The sequence below is a fragment of the Buteo buteo genome, chromosome 16 (genome assembly GCF_964188355.1).
Source record: "Buteo buteo chromosome 16, bButBut1.hap1.1, whole genome shotgun sequence".
NCBI classification, from domain to species: domain Eukaryota; kingdom Metazoa; phylum Chordata; class Aves; order Accipitriformes; family Accipitridae; genus Buteo; species Buteo buteo.
In genome coordinates this window covers 11,142,508-11,162,863 of record NC_134186.1, presented here as the reverse complement: position 1 = coordinate 11,162,863, position 20,356 = coordinate 11,142,508, and the positions used below count along the sequence as shown (strand labels likewise).

Below are 20,356 nucleotides of genomic sequence, written 5' to 3'. Positions count from 1 at the left end.
GTTTTTCTAGCCAAATATCAATGAACATACTCATTTCCCACTAAAGGCAGGTGGGAGGTAGCAGTATCACTCCCTGTTTAGGCCCATAAAAACACAGGGATGTTAATTCTTTTCCTCAAGGAGAGACAGGCAATCCCCTGATGAGACCAAGGCTTCTAATTAGAGATCCTTATTCTTTAACTACTTGCCACCCTTCCTTCTCTGCCTGGGTCCCTGCTCTGACACCCCCTTCCCTGTCCATTCCCACCTGTCCTTCTGCTCTTGCTCAAACTGAGCCTCTTTCTGGAGCTTCTGTAATTGCCCCTTCACTGCTTCCAGCTCCCATTTGCTTTTCTCCAGCTCTTCCAGCAGGTTTTCATTCAGGTGCCGGAGCCTTTCATTCTGCACGCGGGTCTCCAGCTGCTCTGAGTTCAGCGACTGTAGCTGATGTTCCAGCTGCAATGGGAGAAGAGGAGGGATAAAACATAGAGAGGAAGGGTTTTGTGCTACAATCTTGCCTGTAAAAACAGGCTGAAAAAGCAGATGTAAACAACAAGGCAGAAAGGAGGTAAACACAACTTAGGTCTACAGGACCACCAGTGGCATTGAGAAGGTGAATTGGAAGCAATTATTTCTCCTCATGCCAGCACTGGGGAGCAAGCAATGCAATTAGTCAGGCATAGCTGAGGAAGTGCTTCAGGCGGCATGAGGAGCTTGCTGCTGTCAGGCATTGTAGAAATCAGTGTGCAAATGAGGGTCAAAGGAGGACTGGAAAAATTTGGGTGGAAGCAGGGGTGTGTCTGTCAGGACTTATTAAGCACAGTTTTTGAAATGCATCCTCTAGTTTGGGGGCTTTGTGAGCCCACGACTGCTGAAAGGGGGTATATCCAGGTGCTAGGGGTATCTCACACTACATCTGCAAAGTCAAGTGACTGGGTGGCCTTTACTACTGTTGGAGACAGGACCTCAGGCTAGAGATGTTGTTTAAAAGCCACTGGGGCACAGCTGCACTCTAGGCAGCACAAGACCCCAGCACAACTAAAAAGCCTGATCTGGGAAGTTCAAAGCCTGCTGTCATGTACTCAAGCAGTGATTCGATTCCTCACAAATGGCTGGCGTAGTCTGGGAGTCAAAGATAGATGCAGCAGTCAAACCCACCCACCTCTGAAGACAAGTAGAGCATTGCAAGAAGAATCGTACTGACACTTCAGTATCTAGCCAGTCATATCAGCTAACCAGGGCCCTCTGCTGAAGCTGGTGCTATGCAGAAATTGTGGCACCCATCTGAGAACTTACAGCCCCAAAATAAAATTATACAATCCATGCTCGCAACCAGAGAGGAGCGGCAGGAACCAGTTCTGACCAGTGTAGGAGGTGGCAGAGTCAGCCTCCACATTTATACCTTCAGCTTGCCTTTTGTCTCAGCCTACCTTCTCTCCCTCCCAAAGGGAACGTAAAGCAGCACACTGTGGCAGAAGATAAAGTGTTTTTTTTCTTGCTACCCTGCTCTCTGCCAGCACACACGTACAACAGCCGTGAGCAGGGGTGAACAGAACTTTGAACAGGTTCTTTGAAACACAAGCCCCGCATCTCTCCCCGCTGAGGCTACGAGCACAAGTCAGACCCAGCTTTGTCTGGAGACTTCCAGCCCTTTGGACATCAGGGAAAATTTGAGCATGACCATGTATGCTAGGCAGTGGAGTTGAGACTAAGAAACAGCAACCCCTGCCCACAGCCTTTGGATCTTTCAATAAGCCCAGGGACGGGCTTTAAGTAAAGCACATCTGCCCCTCCCTAAGAAATCTCTATCCCACACAACTCCCCCGTTTATGTTGTCTGTACTTGGAAGTGATACGGTAGAATAGCGCAATTACAATACTCGTCTTATGCCACAAGAGGGACCCAATTATCCACATAGTTTAATACAAGCCTCAGAGTTAAGAGTATCAGAAATTACCATTCGAGTAAGAGTAAGTGTCCATGTAGCCCAGTACTCTGCCTTGACCCATGGGAAGAGGAGATGCTACCTAGGAGGAGCATGCCTGGACACCTAACTACAGTCCATTCCCCTCATACACATCCAGCATCTATGGTCCCTAGACTAGGGATGTTAGAGGTCACATCCTCAACTACTCCTTTTAATAAATATTTACGAGCCTGTTGTCCCTTTGTTTGTCCAATCTGTTTCTGAACTGCTGATACTGCCTGCCTCATATGGCAAAAAATCCAGCACTAATCTCTGTGTAAAGAAGTATGTTCTTAATCAAATTCATACTGGTCTCACTGAGTGTCCCTCACCTCTGCTGTTGCAGGATTTAGGGATTAACAGTTTATGTGGACCTTATCCACCACCTTCCTGAGTCTATAAAGCTCAGTTATATCTTCCCTCAGTCTCCTCCTCTCCAAAATCAAGTCTAAGCTTTCCTAGTTTCTCTTCTTAAGGCAGATATTCCATTTCCTTAATCATACTAGTTCTCTGTATCTTCTTACTCAAGAAGGACACAGTGGAGTTAGAGGAGACCAGAACTGCACACACTAATTGAGGTGCATCAAGGGCATGGGCAGCAGGAAAATTACATCCTCTATCTTATTCTCAGTATCTTTCCTGATGGCACCTAAGTTTTGCTGGCTTTTCCAGCTGCAGCACAATGAGCTGATGATTTCAGAGAAGTGCTGTTTCATCCACATCACAGCTAGGTACCCAACTTGGATACCCCCAGCAGCCAGTATCTTACAGGTACCTCCCATGACTTGTTTCTGTGGGGATCATGTCTCAGTTCTTCAGACAAAAAGGAAAAAGACATCCAGAATGGACCATCCCATACAAATGTCCATGCCAGGGACGGCAGGCTAAAGGAAAATTTCTGCTTTGATCTTTTCTGTAACTGATTAATCAGTATGTCATTAGGTGCTGAAATGCAAATATACAGTACATACCGCTCTAAGCATCACAGAATTGTTGACTCTCTGTTATTTTGGAACAGCCAGAAAACACAAACTAGAGAAATTTGGCTCTTGTACATCCATACGCAGCTTTCTTACACACCACAAAAGGTTCCAAACTCACAACTTCCAAATTTTTACCCCATCTTCCTTGCCAAATACCTATTGTACAACTGATAGGACGATTGTGCCAAGAGAAAACAAAGCCCGTAAGAAAATGCATGGACAAAACATTCACAGGAAGACATTACAGTTGAAGACAAACCAATCACTTCAACACCTTCCAAGACAGGAGAAAACTAGTCTAGCTAGTACCAGATTAGCTAGTACCAATCCTCAGCAGATGAAAACCATTCTCAGTCAGAAAAGGCCTTAGCAGAAAGACAGTAGAAGGGCAAGTGCTTCTTTAGAAAGGATTTGTGTCCTGTTACCTTCTTCTGGCGGCAGAGGATTTTCTCCAGCTCCTGCTCTTTGCTGTTTAGTTCCTTCTGGAGCAGGTTACTCCTGTCACGTCTCAGTGCTTCCTGCAGAGGTAAAGACACACAGCTGTGCATACAACACCCAGCATAGTAAGAGCTGTTCTTTAGCCAGATGAGCCACCACCTCTCCTTCAGACCAGAGAAAGTTTGACTTCAGCCAAGAGAGATGAGGTACCTGGCAGATCAGCCTCTCCCTTTCTGCTTTGATCTGTTGCTCCATTTCTTCGTAAAGACACCTCACTGCTTGGTCATGGTCTGTCTCCTTCCTACAAAAGGCAGGGTGCACACAGGTCAGGAGAGAGAAAGAATACAGAAAGGAAATGGGAAAGGAGGGTGGAAACAGATCCCCCTAACAGCTGTGTGGCATTGAGTGGGATTTTAACCAGACCAAAACAAACCCATGGGGATCAGATCAAGATAAAGAGTCATTTTATTACAGCAAGAAAAATCTCTGCATCCTGTAACTCTGTCTCTCCTTGCATTTGAGGCAGCATCCAAGCATCAGCGGGTTCCTGACAGCAAATGGCCACGATGTTCTCCTTACCGCTTCAATGCCTGTTCCATAGACTCCTTCTCATGATTCACCTCCCTTATGTACGATGAAACACGCAACAGAAACTCTTCGAAATTGGATAAGAGCTCCGGACACTCCTTTCGTAGCCGAGCCCAGAGCTCCCGAATCTCGTGCGGACTGGAGCAAGCATACAAGAAAGAAGGAAAGCAAATGAGTTTCTGTGTCATCTTATGGACTGTTATTCAAACTCCAACATGCACTTGGGACAGACAAACTGCACTTCTCTTGTGACGACCTCCATTACACCATCATAGCAAAGAGGGAAGTTGGACAGTGATGGAGCATGCATGGGGAGTGAGATCTACTGCGAGGTTAAAATAAAGGAAGTCATCTGAAAGAGAAAAGTCATCTAGGAAGCTAACCTGGAATGATTATTTTTTCAAGTATTCACCAGTAACGCATTTGGTGTCTAAACCAAGACTCAAAGAGATGAACACTCCGCAAATTTGCTGTGAGCTATGGTCAAGCAGCAAACTGTTATAGCCCAGGGATTTTAGCACATGTCACATAGGTGTTTTTCTCACACCAGGACTGTACTGGTGGATGCTACTGTCCTTCCTATTTATTTATTTTACAGGTTTGGAAACAGAGGCACAAAAAAAAGCAGCAAATTTGCCCAGGTGTCACATCAGGATAATAATGCAAGAGGCCCTGGAAACCCAGACTTCTTTTTCCGAACCTGCAATGATTTTGCAAACATTGTTTTGGCACTTAATTCATTGCAACTTGAACACAGCACTTATAAACTTACTCTTTCCCAAAGAGTCTTTAAACCTGCAGATATCAATTCTTTTTATGGAAGAGCTTTTTATTATTTTTTTTCTTTTTTTTACATCCATGATGTACTTTGGAGGGACTGCCTTGAAATATACAGAATAATTATACCTATAGACATTATCCAAATATTTTTCTTTGTCAGTGTATTTGTCTCCCTTAATATTCTTTGTGAAAAAGCAAACAAAAAAACCCAACCAAAAAGCTCGATTCCCCCTGCTACCATTGCACAATAGCTTCCTTTTTCTGTCCCAAGTTGAAAAAGTTATTAGCACTTCATCAAAACATTGTGTTTTAGATAAAAGAACATATTGAGTCCCGTTAATAAACCCATTTCTTTCTAGCAAAAACAGTGAAGATAGTTCAGGTTCCTGCTCCAACCCCAATTAGCTTCTGTTTTATATTACTTCTTTACAACAGCTGGCTTGGCACAAACGCATGACATGAAGTAGCTACTGAACTCATTGCATAAAACTGCAAGTTAGCGGTCAAAATAAAACACAGGATAATTCCACTTTAAGACCTGATGCTTCTCAAAGCAGAGTTATAAACAGCAGAGACTGTTTTTCCAGAACAGTAATATGGCCTTTCACAGTGTCAGCCCATTATTTGAGGCATAACAGCTTTCCAGAATTTTTCAGGACAGAAGTTGTTTAGCATTAAAAGAAACATGCAGGTGCTTTGCATCACAATGCAAATGAGACAAAAAAATCTGTTTCATGACAGACGCAGCTCTGAAAGCAGCAAACTCCTTCACTGTAAGCTTCTGTCTCCAATCCTGTTCGCCTCCTGCCCCTATCTGGGCTGCTCCCTGCAAATTGGCAACACTGTTGGACTACAATGCCTGAAAAAAAAGAGCTGCCACAGATGCAGTTGGGCACCCCAGCCCCAGAACATGTGCATCAGTAAGAACCTGCTATGCATAATGCTTCACTTGGGAAGGCCCTAAAAAATGACTGGATGACACTGGGGCCAGCAGACTCTACTGGGGCCACATGCAAGGGCATTAATACCAAGTTTCAAGCCTGTCCTGGTTTCAGCTGGGATAGAGTTAATTGTCTTCCTAGCAGCTGGTATGGTGCTATGTTTTGAGTTCAGTATGAGAAGAATGTTGATAACACTGATGTTTTCAGTTGTTGCTCAGTAGTGTTTAGTCTGAAGTCAAGGATTTTTCAGCTTCTCATGCCCAGCCAGCAAGAAGGCTGGAGGGGCACAAGAAGTTGGCACAGGACACAGACAGGGCAGCTGATCCAAAGTGGCCAACAGGGTATTCCATACCGTGTGACGTCCTATCTAGTATATAAACTGGGGGAAGCGGGGGTGGGGGGATCGCCGCTGGGGGACTAACTGGGCATCGATTGGCAGGTGGTGAGCAATTGCACTATGCATCATTTGTATGTTCCAATCCTTTTATTATTACTGCTGTCATTTTATTAGTGTTATCATTATCATTCTTAGTTTTTTCTTTTCAGTTCTATTAAACCGTTCTTATCTCAACCCATGAGTTTTACTTCTTTTCCTGATTTTCTCCCCCATCACACTGGGGGATGAGTGAGTGGCTGTGTGGTGCTTAGTTGCTGGCTGGGGTTAAACCATGACAAAGGCTCAGGTGAGCATCTCTTGCCCAGTTTAGCCCTTCACACTCTTCAAGATCAGCCCAGTCCCAAGCAGCCCCTTGAGCACAGATCTTTCACAAAGAGTCTTAGAACTAAGATTGTCTGAACATAGGTGAACAGTTACACACCATTTTGGAACAGACAGCACACTCATCCTCCCTACCTTGTCTAACCCTCACATGCTTTTTTTCATTTGCTGCATAAAGATGGGCTTCCATGTCACAAACTGTTACACTTTACAGCTGTGGTATGAACTCTAGTTTGGGAAACTCTTTGCAAAAAGCACTGCACTAAAAGTAATTTGTAACTGATGAGAAAACCCAGACTTCATTGCATTTGTTATCAGGCATATGAAAACCCAAGACAGCAGTACTGAAAGCCCAAGTAGTGTTTCAGAGAGCAAACAGCTCAGTTCACCTCTTTGGTCTTTGTTGGTACTTTGAAGTTTTGGCATTGCAAGATCAAAACAGGGTAGAAGTAATGCCATGAAACATCACTACTTACTCTTCAAACATTTGGGCTGCTCCAAGCTGCTCCATCATAGAACAGAATCGTTTCTCTTCATCATCATCTGTGGGGTCCAAGTCATCTGACCAGCCTGACTCAAAGGTCTCCTCGTGTCTGGAGTGATCCATTCTCCCAGCCCCTTGACACAATTCAATCCTTATTAACTTTCCTGGTGGAAGGAGAAGGGAAGAAGGAGAATAAAGAAAGTAAAACTGGATGTCATTTAATAAGCTATTTAAATGGCAGCCCAACAGACCTGCACGAGAAGCTGTCTGCACGCTGCTGTTGTAGAGTGCAGCTCCTGGTCAGTAAAGAGCCTCCGTTCTGACATCCTGAGTGATGTCATTGTCCAGTCTGCAATGCTGGGACTGAAACTAGCTCCCAGCCCAACAACAGGCTGTTAGGGCTCTGCTAACATCTGCGTGAAGATGATCTGCCAGCCACGGCCTTGGATTCTCAGCATGTGAAGCATGCGGCATTAGGTCACTTTGCTCCCATGGAGCGGTGCTGTAGGTTCAGTTGCCAATGATCCCACAAGCTCCCTCTGGGACTGCAAGCCCGGCACTGAAAAGCACCATGCCTCAATTGCCCAGCTTGAAAAAAGCAAGGAGGAGATCATTACCCTTCCGTTCTCCTGTGCTACGTCTGTTCTGATTCAAGTCCTACAGGACAAGGACCACCTCTTGCTAGGATTGTGTAGAGTGCCTGAACAAAATGAACTTACCCTCTGAGCATGCCCTCCTTCCCCATCCCACATACAGACGGTTCCCAGCTATCTGGATCCTGTTTCATGCTGAGACACTAATGCCATGAGAACTTCATGCTATGCAAAGCATGTGACAAATATTGGTCCTGGGAACAAATTCTTCTCAGAGAAACAAATCAAGCAATCCTATCCAAAATGCAGACCTACATCCTGTATACAGAGGTCAGACGTAGTTCAGCAGCTACTCTTCCTTTCCAAAACACATCTGCTTGGTTCAAAAGGCAGAAATGACATCCCAAGCATAAGGCCAGGAGCCAAGGATGTTCAGAGCACAGATGAGAACATGAAGCTGCTCTAAGGGGAAAAATATCCACTATTTGTGTACCTCTAGTGACTCCACCACTTTTTAGCTCCATGTGTCCAGAATCTAGCCACTTCTCTCCCGCTCTTAAAATGTGCTGTAAAAAAACCCTGCAGTGTGGAGATACAGGCAGTGAGGCTCACACAGTTAATTAAGGAGATGGACTTAGGTTAGGCACTTTGGATGTCTGCTTTAAAGAAAGAGTCATTATGTCTCATTATTTCTCTTTTACAGCTGGGAAAATTGAGGTAAAGAATGATTGTTTTGACATCCTAGAAGGATCTCAGATTGCTTTAAATTGAACCATTTAAATGTATGCTCTTTAATCAGTTGTGCAGATGCACCCTGTAACCTCTCAGAGGCCATGCAAGGAGCCCTCCCAAGAAGCAGACTTGATTGCAGCTTGAACTGCTTTGCTTGATTTCCACCCTGCACACTCCAGAAGGAAGACAGCAATTTGCCAGGCCAAACTCTTGAGTTAGGGGCAAAGTCTGAAAAGGATTTCAGTGAAGCCAGACACAAAGAACGACCATAAAGAAAAGAAATGCAGAATTAAGTGTTTTGCCTAGACTGGAGCAAGTCCCATGGAGCCAGGCTGCCAACACAGAGTGGTACCTGACAACTGGTGGCTGACACAAAGAGAAATCTTGACTACCTCTACCAGCAATGACACTGAGGCAGGTACCCTCATGATGTCCATCTATGGCTATGGCTGGGACAAAGGCCTCAAACAATGAGATTTGGGAATAACCAAGTCATAACACAGAGGGCACTGTGGATGCCAATGTCCAAGTGGTGCCCGTTCACCTTCTACACGGCGCTGGACAGGAAAGCCCATACTCCCAAGATGACTCTGGTTTCTGGCAAAGGCACCAGAACCAGCCAACAAGGATTGACCCCTGCAGGCATGGGCACAAGGCAGAAACAGGCATAGTCAGCAGGCACTCAATGGGTTAAGGCATTCCCTGAACAGGCTGGCCCAAGACACAGCTTTCCATGTTTATTCCTAGGAAATCTTTACAGCTTCTCCCTTCAGGGGTGGCTGTTTCTGGCCATTCAAATTGAAGCACCAAAAAGGGCCACCCCCCCACCCACAAAAGTTATTAGTGCTATGGTCTTTCCTCCTCCTTAACATCCCTGTCACTGCTTGTGCTGCTGGATGATGACTGGTATAGGATTAGCATTCTCTAGTGTTTGGAAAAGACAACAGCAAGAGGAAAACAAAAGCTCATTTGCCAGTGTGCTAGCCTACTAACAGGACTCCTACTAACATCCTTGAACAGCACAGCTACCAGCTGGAGAGAGTTGCCAAGAGGCATATTTTTGTCCCCTCATGCAATGAGGGTCCTTATCCAGATGAACAACTGTGGATCACATAGCCTGATACAGGCTACAGTTATGTACCATCTCCAGTAGGAGATGTTCAGAAGCTGGCTCTACCAGGTAGGCAGGTAACAGCTGTGGAAGAAGGCAACACAAAGCCTCAGGAAGGGTGATAGCAGTATTACACACACACCTTCTCCAGTGATACTCACATAAGCATGGGGCATTACCCTGCATAGCTGGTACAGCTTCAGCAGAACCACTGCACTTTCTTACCAACATAAAACATCATGTCACAGGTGGGCTTTTTCCTTCTTCTGCCTCTGTGCAGTTCTTACCTAGTCCCACGCTGAACTCCACAGGTGTCAGGTATCCATTATTGTTCTGTTCCAAGCTGTCAAAAACAGTCTCCAGCTGCTCAAGGGTTAGAGGGAGTTCGCTCTGGAGCCGCTGCAAAGACAAAAGAACAAACAAAATTAAGGCACAACTCAAGTCTTCCCTGCGACTAGCTCCTGTCCCTGCCATCCTGAGCTTTGGCCCACAGGCATGTGCCCTTTCACCACTGCATCCTGGCTGGGATGCAACAGTCTGCCAGTACAGCTGAGTGATGACACAAATACCCGTTTGGACTCACTGATACGGCAACACTTTCCATTACTGGGTGATTCAACCAGGACTGCAGAGAGGGAACTTTGGGTCATTTTGTTTGGCAGGAGCTCAACCTTCTTCCTCCCCCGCTTCAGAACCACTGCTTCTAGTTCACTGCCTGCCCAAAGGTGGCTGACCCCTGGGGCACTGCCAGCCTCCTGTGACCACTGCTGCTCCCAAGAGAGCTCTCTGTCAGCACACCAGGTACCAACTCCAGCTCTTTGGCCAGAGACAGGACAGACTTGTGGGTGTCTGGATTCAGTTCCCAGCTCTTGCAGGAAAACTTACAGATCATAAACAAAATGTTCAGTCCATAACAGAGAGCTAGCTTTCTCCTGTCATCTTTTGCCTGTTGAGACCGTATCATTATCCCCCCAACACAGATAAGGAGCAGAGAGATTTCCCTTCATTATACATGTGCAGAGCACCTAGCATGAAATGGCACCCAAAGAAGCTTTCAAACAACAAGAGGTGTAGGCTAAACCCTCATTACTGTCTGTTAAACGTGCAGCTTTAGATAAAAGCTTAATAAATATTTATTAATGTAACTATATAAAATTAGGCATCACACAACCCAAAACAAAGTGAGTCAATAATTAAACCAGCATGGACCTGCCAAGTGTTAATTATAGATGGAGGGAGAGATGGGACAGGAGAAAAACAATCCACATGTAACCTTCCTGATAAACCATTAAAACAAAACTCACAAAGAACTGTAGAGATTCTGTTAACACATACTGTTTTTAACAGAAGCAGCAAACCGCATTTTTCTAGAGCAAAGTTGTAATTCAGGCCTAAAGTGAGTTTTTGAGATCAAGCTATAGCTATGATGAAGACAAAAAAAAGTTATACAGCTTTTTTTGTTAAGAGGTTGATGGATTTTTTTTGTTGTTGATTGTATGGTTTTTGGGGGGGTTCTTCTTTTACTTTTTTTTTTTAATTAAACCAAAGATTTTTTTTCCCCCCAGATTTCCCATCCACTGCATGCTTAATGTTTGTAGGAACTGTTGCAAACTTTTTGATTTTATACATTCCTTAAAAATTTGGAATTGCAGGCTCACTTGTCCCAGGAATTCCCTGGAGGTCCAAGGCCCTCCTGGGATTTTCAGTTCCTAGCAGCTGGCTGTGGCAGAGTTTGGCTCCCAGAAATCTGAATGAGATAGAGCTCACGTGTACACCCCACACGTGCCAAAAGTAAAGACATGCCATATTCTCCCCTCCCCTCTTCTGCCACCCATGACTTTACAGCTCCTCCCAGAAAAGGGGAAGGCCTTTTTCCCTCACCTGCATGTCCACCTTGGTGATAAAACCCTTCTCGTCCTTGTCACACAGCTGGAAGAGCTCCCTTGCCTTCTCGAGCATTTCCACCTGCACATCTTCCAGTTTGCTCATTTGGTTGGAAGGAGAAGCACCAGGAGCCACCCCATTCTCCTCATCCCCTTCCGCTTCTCCTTCCCAGCGGACGTACCCCAAGAGCGCTCCCTTCTGGTTCTCCATCTTCTCAAAGTCTTTTCCCCCAGGGCAGGGGCAAACGGAAGAGCTGCAGGGCAGGAAACAAAGAAACCCCAGTCAAACATGACCCTCCACTTCCACCCCACACATCTAGTTACATGCCTTGTCGGTTTGAAAGAACAATATTCAGCATCCATATCTGGACTAGATGACCTTTAAAAGGTCCCTTCCAACCCAAACTATTCTATGATTCTATGATCTGTGACTGAGAAATGGGGCGGAAGGGAGGGAGTTTGGGTCAGAGGGACACACTGTGCACCAACATGGGTGCAACTAAGCCTACCACACAGCCATAACCCTCCACACTGTGATGGGCTCCAGACCCCGCACCGAGCTCAGACCTACAAGGCAGTCAGAGTTCTCTGCTGGTGAAAGCCAGGTGCCAACGGAAGGTTTCAGCAAAGATGAGAGGATGGGAAGGGAATATTAAAGCACGCAGGTAAATCTGCATGAGAGCACAGTGATAGTTCCACACTAGCTGAGACAGGGGGCTCGAACACTGCTAGCAGGGCCAGCTCCCAGGTCTCGCATAGCTCCCTGGATGCCCTGACCAGCAAGCTTCTCTCTGGTCTTGGTTCCTCTGGTAATAACATGTGCTTTTCCTCCTTCTGTTGCTTTTCTGTGCCACCTTTGAACACCAAACCTGCATCGCAACTGCAAGAACCCAGAGCGGGATGAAGGCAGATAGGAGGAAAATCTGCACAAGTGACAGAGGAAAGAGAAGAAGGAATGTCTCTCCCAGCCCTCTCCTGTCCAGGTCCCCTGGCTGGCCTTCCACCTCTGACATTTTCTTGTTAACGCTTCCCACATAGTAACTCCATCACCTTTCATGTTACTAGAGCACAAAGAAAGATCAGACAATTTCTACACTGGGAGAAATTTAATAACCTGGGCACTCCTTGCCTTCCAGCCTCTGTTTTGAGACCTCATAAGCTGCCAAACAGAATTTTAATCTGAAATGTTCACCTTTATAGGAAGGAAACCACATGACTATGGAGACATTTCAGAGGCCAAAGAAAATAATTCCCATTACTTACAAGAACCTAAACCAAAAAGGCTAGGAATGAAAGCACCCCTTTAAGCACAGCACTGTGATTGTAAAGATGCATACAACACATCCCTACTTGAACCTACTCTCCAACTTAACTAATGCCATGTAACACCCTCCAACAGCTTTTCTTCAGCAACACCACCACATTTTAAACTTGTTGCACTGATTGCTTTAGACTTCCCTTTCTGCAGATACGCGTTCTGCATTGCAGGGCAGAAGTGGGCTGTGCAAGCAGGCTGAGAGCAGATTTTAACTGTGCTAGACAAAGAAGGCTTGAGGCTTGGTTTTTTTTTCAGTCTCCAAGAAATTAAAAGCCATGTACAGATGCTGTGATAACAAACAAGTTAATTCTGTTTGCACTCTTAGTACAACGGGAGGATAAAGAGCATGATGGCCAGGAAAAATGTCACATGCGAGAACTACATGAAGCTGACACAAACGGAGAAGGCAATTATGTACCACGCTATTTGACTCCGTTTATTACTGCTGGTTCGTGAGCCAGAGGGTGGTTCTGCTTCAAAGAACAAGCAGAACACATTGCTCCCCCTTTCAAATCAGTGTTTTTTCAGGGCACCTCCGTTTAGTGTCACTTGAGAAGATATTTATTTGAAACTCTGCAGAAGACTACCTATAAATGGGTACTATTATACATTTCTAGTCAAGTAGACACCCCTGGCAAGCAATGGACACAGAGCTGGACCCAAGCTTTTGGGAATACTGCAGAGGAAAGGAGGGAAAAAAGCATGAAAAGCGAGAAGGCAAGGCGTGTCTTTCTCTCTTGCTCTTTTTCAAATAAACCCTCCTACCAAGCCTTTTTTTTTTGTGTGTTATGGAGCCAACACAGCAAAATTTGGAGACTAAAGCTTGATTCTCTCCATTAGCTGGACAGTCAGCTTGCTTCTGACGGCAAGTCTGTACATGTTAAGATAAAGAAGTCGGAAAGAACTCCAGCTTACTTTTCACATTCAAGTAAAAGTTGCAAATCTGGCCTTGGAAGAAAAGAAGAAAGACCCAAATATCCTATGCTGCATAGGTGATTACAGTGAGGAATCACATAGCCACACTGATGAATGAATGATAATTATTGGCTGCTACAGGCCACCTTGCTGAAGCTTTTTGCCAGACCCGTTCCTTCCGCAAAGACACAGTCTCAGCACAAGCAGCACCCTGTACCAGAAGGTGAGCATAGGCGGCAGCAGTGGAGGAAACAGAACAGTTCAAAGCAAGAGCCACGACAGAATTGCAGAAAACAGCCAGAATAAGAAAAAGCACAAATAAGAAATACGTTTTCTGAAACATCCCTCTAGCTGCCTAAGAGACACCGAGGTCCCCAGCAGTAAAGAACTTGCTTACTTATTATCAGCTTCATCATTTCGATTTCAAAACCTGAGCAGCCCATACAGACATCTTATCAGCTCTGCTGCAGCAAACAAAAGGTTCTATGAGGAGGATGTTCTGTTCTGTCTCTGAGACACATTTGCAAGCTGAAATCGGACCCATTACATCCCTACTTCTAGCATGTCCTCATTTTATCAAAAGCCCAGCTGTACTGTAGCTCCCAAACACTGGCTGAGCTAAAACCCTCTTAATGAGAAGAGCTGGGACCTGACATGGACAAGACTGTGAAAGGATTTCACTCACATGCAAAAGATCAAGCCCATCAATTCAGTGTTTGGAGCACAGAGTCTCTTGTTCAAGCTGCTTCAAGCTAGATGTGGCTCTCTCAATGACGAGAGAGCATTTGTAGAGGAACAAAGTGGCAAATAAGAGAGCCCCAGCAGGTCTCATGGACTTCTCTCCTAGAGGCCTTTGACTGAGAAGCTCTTAGCCTCCATCCCCGTTTGTAAGAGCACTGCATAGTATAAATGCAGTTGAGGCACAAAGCTGATCTCAGTCGAACAAGTGCTGTCATAACTTCCCCAGTTACAGATCATCACTGCAAACTACTGGGGAAGCAGCTTCATCAGCAAGATGCAGAACATCACTGAAGGACAACTTTGAATGAGGCTGAGGTCACTAGAGCACTAGAACTGTGGACTGATACCCAAAAGTTGAGGCCAGCAGAGCTGGCTTGGGTGCAGAAAGATTAACTTGGGAAGGGCCATGCTTGCCTGACACAAGTGGAGAAGGCAGAGATAGGTATGGGCACCTAATACTTTTGGTCAGGCAAACCTGCCAGGTTCTCTCAGCAAGACGTAGCTAAGCCACCTCCAGTGACAAAGCTTGGGGTTGTTACCAAAACTTCCTGACAAGAGTAATTTTTCCAGGTCTCTTCTGGCAGGAGAAGCTAGTCATTGAGTCAGCACCAGTTAAGAATTAATTTGCACACCTAGCCTGGAGTCAGGACAATCTCTGTTTCTTGGGCTGTTGATTTCCATCATAAGAACATCCATAGCGGGTCATGGCAGAATTCATCTAGCCCAGCATCTTACCCTCAACAATGGCCATGAACGGCCTGTGAGGGAAGAGTAACAGCAGGGCAAGCACAGAGAAGGCTTCGCTGAAGAGATCTGCCAGCTTCTAGCCACTGTCAGCCTAGGGCAATTCCTGAACCACATGGTTCCTCCCTCATCTTCCAAGACACTTGACCAGCCTCCCTTTGAATCTGTATGAAAACATTCACTGTTCACATGAACATGCTGATAGAAACGGGGTGCCTGCTGCAATCTGTGGGTGCTGACAAAGCTTCTCGGGACTATTCCAGTTCTCTGGGTACACAGTTTGACCAGCACCCGTTCCACAAGAGATGGAGTCCCAGCTTCAGCTCAAACAAGTGTTTCCTGCCACCTTCACATCTGGGAACCATGGCAAAGACCAAAAACCCCTCTCCCAGGGCCTGGGAGATCTACCAGCAAGATGGAAGTGCCAGGGACACAGGGGCACCAGTGGGCTCCAATTGCCCCGGCCAGCCTTGGTGTGTAATGTTCTTCTGCAGCCCCTTCTTCCCCCACCCCAGGAGTCTGGCTGCCTATGCTCAAGGTCAGCTCTGATATTGCACAGTCCAGATTTGGGCAGTGTCCAACATCTGAACAACCTGATACAGAGCTCAAGAGAAAGCCAGTGTCATGGTTTAACCCCAGCCAGCAACTAAGCACCACGCAGCTGCTCACTCACTTCCCCCCCCCCCCCCCCCAGTGGGATGGGGGAGAAAATCAGGAAAAGAAGTAAAACTCATGGGTTGAGATAAGAACGTTTTAATAGAACTGAAAAGAAGAAACTAAGAATGATAATGATAACACTAATAAAATGACAGCAGCAATAATAAAAGGATTGCAATGTACAAATGATGTGCGGTGCAATTGCTCACCACCTGCCAATCGACACCCAGTTAGTCTCCGAGCCTTGATCCCCCACCACCACTCCCCCAGTTCCTATACTAGATGTGGCGTCCCATGGTATGGAATACCCCGTTGGCCACTTCGGGTCAGGTGCCCTGGCTCTGTCCTGTGCCCTTACTGGCTGGGCATGAGAAACTGAAAAATCCTTGACTTTAGACTAAACACTACTGAGCAACAACTGAAAACATCAGTGTTATCAACATTCTTCGCATACTAACTCAAAACATAGCACCATACCAGCTATTAGGAAGACAACTCTATCCCAGCTGAAACCAGGACAGCCAGTCTCAGGATCTGTGGATTACACCAGATATCTCCTGCCACAGTGTGTGCTGGGGCCCAGCAAACAAAAGTTCACCTGCTCCTGCAAGACAACTTTCCCAGAGCCTGGAAAGCAAACACAGATCTTCTCAGACACAGCATAGAACAGGAGATTTGACTGCCAGTAATGACAGCTAACACAAGGTCTTGTACTTCTACACAGAGGTAACTCAGGCCAGTCTTAAATGCGTATTTTAACCACGTGAGCCATAAACTGCAGTTTGTCCTGTGCAAAGCTGTGCCATAAAGTCAGCTGGATCCCATGGGCATGGCATTCTTTGGGGAAGTCATAAGACCTGCATTTTAATCCTGACTCAGCTTGCCATATGGCCCTGGGTAAGTCACGTCACCTGCCTATGCTTATAGATTGTCAGCTCTTCCAATTTGGTTCTGATGCTTGTGACAGCTGGCACTTTATTTTAAGACTCAGTTCCTGGAGACTGATAATTACATGTGAAACTCAGGCATCAAAATAGTTTCAAAGCCTCAAAGCTGAAGAATGAAAACCTTGAACATAGAACTTGAAGAAACTGCAAATTTCAACAAACAGAACAGACCCAAGGTGCTTTTCCTGGAAAGGGGACATACTACTTTCAAGGTAGCGTTACAGGGTCATGGTTTCCACTTTATTGTCTCTGAAAGCTTCTTCTTGTAGCAGTAAGCAGTGTTAAAGAGGTAAAGAAAAGTCATGGCTAAAATGCTATCAGCAGCCAAGCCCTTATCTATGTGACCATGACCACCATGTGCACATGACAACTTTTTTTTTTTTTTTTCCACAGCCTGATGACAAGGAGGAAAGGAGAGTGGGGAGTGCAGCCAAATTTTCCACAGCTGGTCCTTAGATGACCCCAGTCACTGCAGGGCATTGTACGCACACTGAATACACAGCAGTCCTAGCAGTCCTGCCCCAATGCAAGATAGTTAATGAAGGAGGAAAAAAATAAGCACAACTGGCTAAGTGGCTTACCCAGGATTACAGAGCAAGTCCAGTGTTTGGATCCTGTAGAGCTATAAGGGAAGGCAGGTTTTTGCTTTCCTGTACCACTGAATTTTTGGTGACATGGTGATGGAAGGAAATATTAAAGAAGAATCATTACAGGTAGGTGTCCAAGGTGCACCACAAACTAAAGTGCTCAGATAATTGCTGGGAAGTTTCTCAAAAGACATCCTCCTGTATCTCTGCCTAAGACAATATTGTTAGAAACAACAAAACCACCCCCATACTAAAACTAAATATTTAAGCCATTTATTTAAACAGATCAGAAGAATACACAACCTTCCCTTTCTACTCCTGGTGCAGAAAAAGTCTTACAACTTTAAAGGAAGGAATTCACTGGGTGTTTAGGCGTGCATCGATCACGCTCTTGACGCATATGCTGGATAAGACAGGTTTGATCCCCTGCATGAGAAAACATTACACAAAGAGAAGGAGATGAAAGGCTGGGGTAAGGGATCTCTGCAGCAGAAGCCTGTTGCTTCAGCAAATTACAGATGCACAGCAAAAGCACACCAAGATACAGTAGTACAAAGCATTTGTTGCTTGGTCATGGAATGGGAGCATCACTCAGGAGCAGCTGAATAACAGGTATGTATTAAAAGAAGAGGGCAATAAAAGCTCCGCAGTTCCTTATACCCTTTTATATCAAACATATGCCACTTCCTCTGTTTGTTCTACCTTCCTTTCCCTCCCAATGTTTTGAAAGCCAATAATTACTACAAAAAGTGCTCTTAGTAGGACACAGTCTACATCTACACATCCCAGATTTGATAGTACTGTGAGATTCAGTGATCAAATACACATATTTACAATTATTATCCTAGCTGCATGCAAAAAGCGTGTATTCTAAACACATTGACAAAATTACAGCCATACAAATCTGACCAGGTGAAGGTAGAGCAGAGGTCTTGCCAGTGAATGACGCTGACCTCCATGTCAAACTGGCTTCCACACAGGCTGAATTTCCAGAAGTTGCTCAAAGGAACCAGGCACCCATTTGGTGGAAATTGTTTTAAAAGGCTCTGCCATGTTGCCTGAAAAGGCTGGGAGGAGAGCAGAAAGAAAAGAGTTATTTCTCAGTGTACTTTGTTCAAAATTAATTTTGCTCTTTCCTTCTCTAGGAAATCTGTTTCCATTGTTTGGAATTTGTTTGGGTGGTTGTTGGGTTCTCCCTTCCCAAAGGGAATGGCAGGAAAAGAAATACACTGAAAAATTAGAAAAACATCAATTGTTTTGTGAGAGTTTTTTCTTTAAAAAAATGTAAGAAACCTATACACACCCTGGGCAGAGAGCCTGAAATCAGGTGTAATATCTAGAGCTACACTTCACTTACTCACTCTCTCTTTTAATTGCCTGGACTTGATTGTATCCCTTTAAGGAAACAGGAAGGAATCCAGGAACCTTTGTGTTGTTTACTCAGCAGGAGATTAGCCCAGCTCCATAGCCCTGAGCTAACCCATGCTGCAATATCGATGGATGACTTCATCATGGGATATGCCAGTACGATACAGAGGTGTATCATAGAAACAAAGACCTGGAAGGAGCTCCATCATTCTGAATAGCATCTTAAAAAAGTTGCTCTGCTGCAATTTACCATTTCCCTCACCAAAGTTCATCAAACAGGAACACTTCTTTATGACTTAGCATACCAACTTCTTGATCTTTGCTAAACAAACTGGCCACAGAGAAACTTGTTTGATGCAGGCTCTATGCTCCTATCCGCAAGCAACTATCTGCAAGTAAGTTCTCTTTTTTTATTTCAAGAGGTGAACAAATAAACTTCTTAAAACTGCACTCACTGATGCTTCATGACTCAACAGCACAACACGTGCCAAGAACCATCAATATAATAAGTCTTCAACACAGATAGGTATCCACAACATACCAAAACAATATTATTTCCCCCAGAAATTGCCATAAATCACACCCACACACCGCTCCCCAGCCATGCCTATCGCAAGCCAGTGACACTTTGCAGCTCTCTCACACTGGCACAGTGTCACAGCGTTGGCACTGCAAACATTGAGGGCGCGTGTTTGCACTGGAACTGCTCCTACTAATCGGGCTTTTGGCTTTGTTGGGTTGTTTTGCTTGGGGAGTGGAGAGAGAAAGCATCAGTTTTTCCTCTAACAATATTTGGGCCAAGAGTTAATTCTCAGCAATTAAAACCAAAATCCAAACCACATTTTTTCCATAAACACCTAATGGTCTTGGATCTGTCAATATAACTAGCACACAGCTGATTTTTCAGAAAATAAAGAGCATGCCTGCAATAAGACATGACAAATAGCAATAGCTAGTTTAAAAACAACTAATTTTTACAAATTCCTTTACTTTATAAAGGCTTACAGGTTTCCTGAAACTTTTTTTTTAAAGAGACAGAACAAAACATTGCAACATCTCATACAATGCAACATAAGGATTCATCTTACATACCACAGCAGCAGGGGAATGGAAAAACCAGCCCTTTGGCTTCAAGAAGAAGAATTCATTGTATTTTCACAGGCTGGAGATCATGCTGCACATCCACAAAGGACATGGTTACCCAACAGTAGGTAAACATCATTCACTTAGTCAAGTAGAAAAGGCTCTGAGCAGTAGCAAGTTTCCCACTGATGCCACTGCTGTTAATATTCTACCACAAATACACGGTTGTTAGAGGACAATCAGCTCAAGAATATAACTGAGAAAGATAGATTATTTTAGCTGTGAAGAGATAATACAGCCTTTATTCACATTAGCTGAACACCGCTAACAGCGTTGTGAAGTTGGAGGTAGATGCTGCTTTGAGTTCAGCAATCAGTAGGTAGATTACACCTATGTAACACCAAGCATGTTGACTGCAGAGTGTGTGCTCTGCTCTGCTGGTGATACCTACAGGCCAGGCAGGTAGACAGGAGGCAAACAAACTTTCTTTGCCAGCCCAGATGTGGGAAAACGAAGCAAGAAGACAGAGTACTTAGCATTTGACATCAGACATGCTGGATCATTTTTGATTCAAATTAAAAACTGAGCACTGGGAGCCCAGGCAAGGGAGATCCCTGCTCTATTCTACTCCTCTTTTCCAATGGCTGGTGCAGCAGGCAGGAATGCCCCATAAGGAAGACAAGCTCCAGACCTGAACTGGCATTTAAAGCTCTTCAAATAGTCTTTACAGGAAATTACATAAATCCAGGGCAGCTCCTCAGCTTGTTTAATTGAACATTACTGGCAATTTCCTCTTGCCT

At 44.9% G+C, this 20,356-nt stretch overlaps 1 protein-coding gene across 5 annotated transcripts in view; it reads right to left on the bottom strand.

The window, feature by feature from the left end:
- CRACR2B (calcium release activated channel regulator 2B) overlaps positions 1-20,356 on the bottom strand; it is a 50,745-nt gene that overhangs the window by 18,494 nt on the left and 11,895 nt on the right. For all 5 annotated transcript variants that reach the window (XR_012653135.1, XR_012653136.1, XM_075047849.1 and 2 more), the window contains exons 2-8: positions 11,195-11,450; positions 9,601-9,712; positions 6,870-7,041; positions 3,946-4,092; positions 3,577-3,667; positions 3,354-3,446; positions 248-435 (exon numbers count right to left, since the gene is read on the bottom strand). Coding sequence is in view for 3 of the 5 variants with exons in the window: in XM_075047849.1 (XP_074903950.1) it covers positions 248-435; positions 3,354-3,446; positions 3,577-3,667; positions 3,946-4,092; positions 6,870-7,041; positions 9,601-9,712; positions 11,195-11,450 (1,059 nt within the window). In the remaining 2 variants the exon portion in view is untranslated. The remainder of the gene's footprint in view (positions 1-247; positions 436-3,353; positions 3,447-3,576; positions 3,668-3,945; positions 4,093-6,869; positions 7,042-9,600; positions 9,713-11,194; positions 11,451-20,356) is intronic.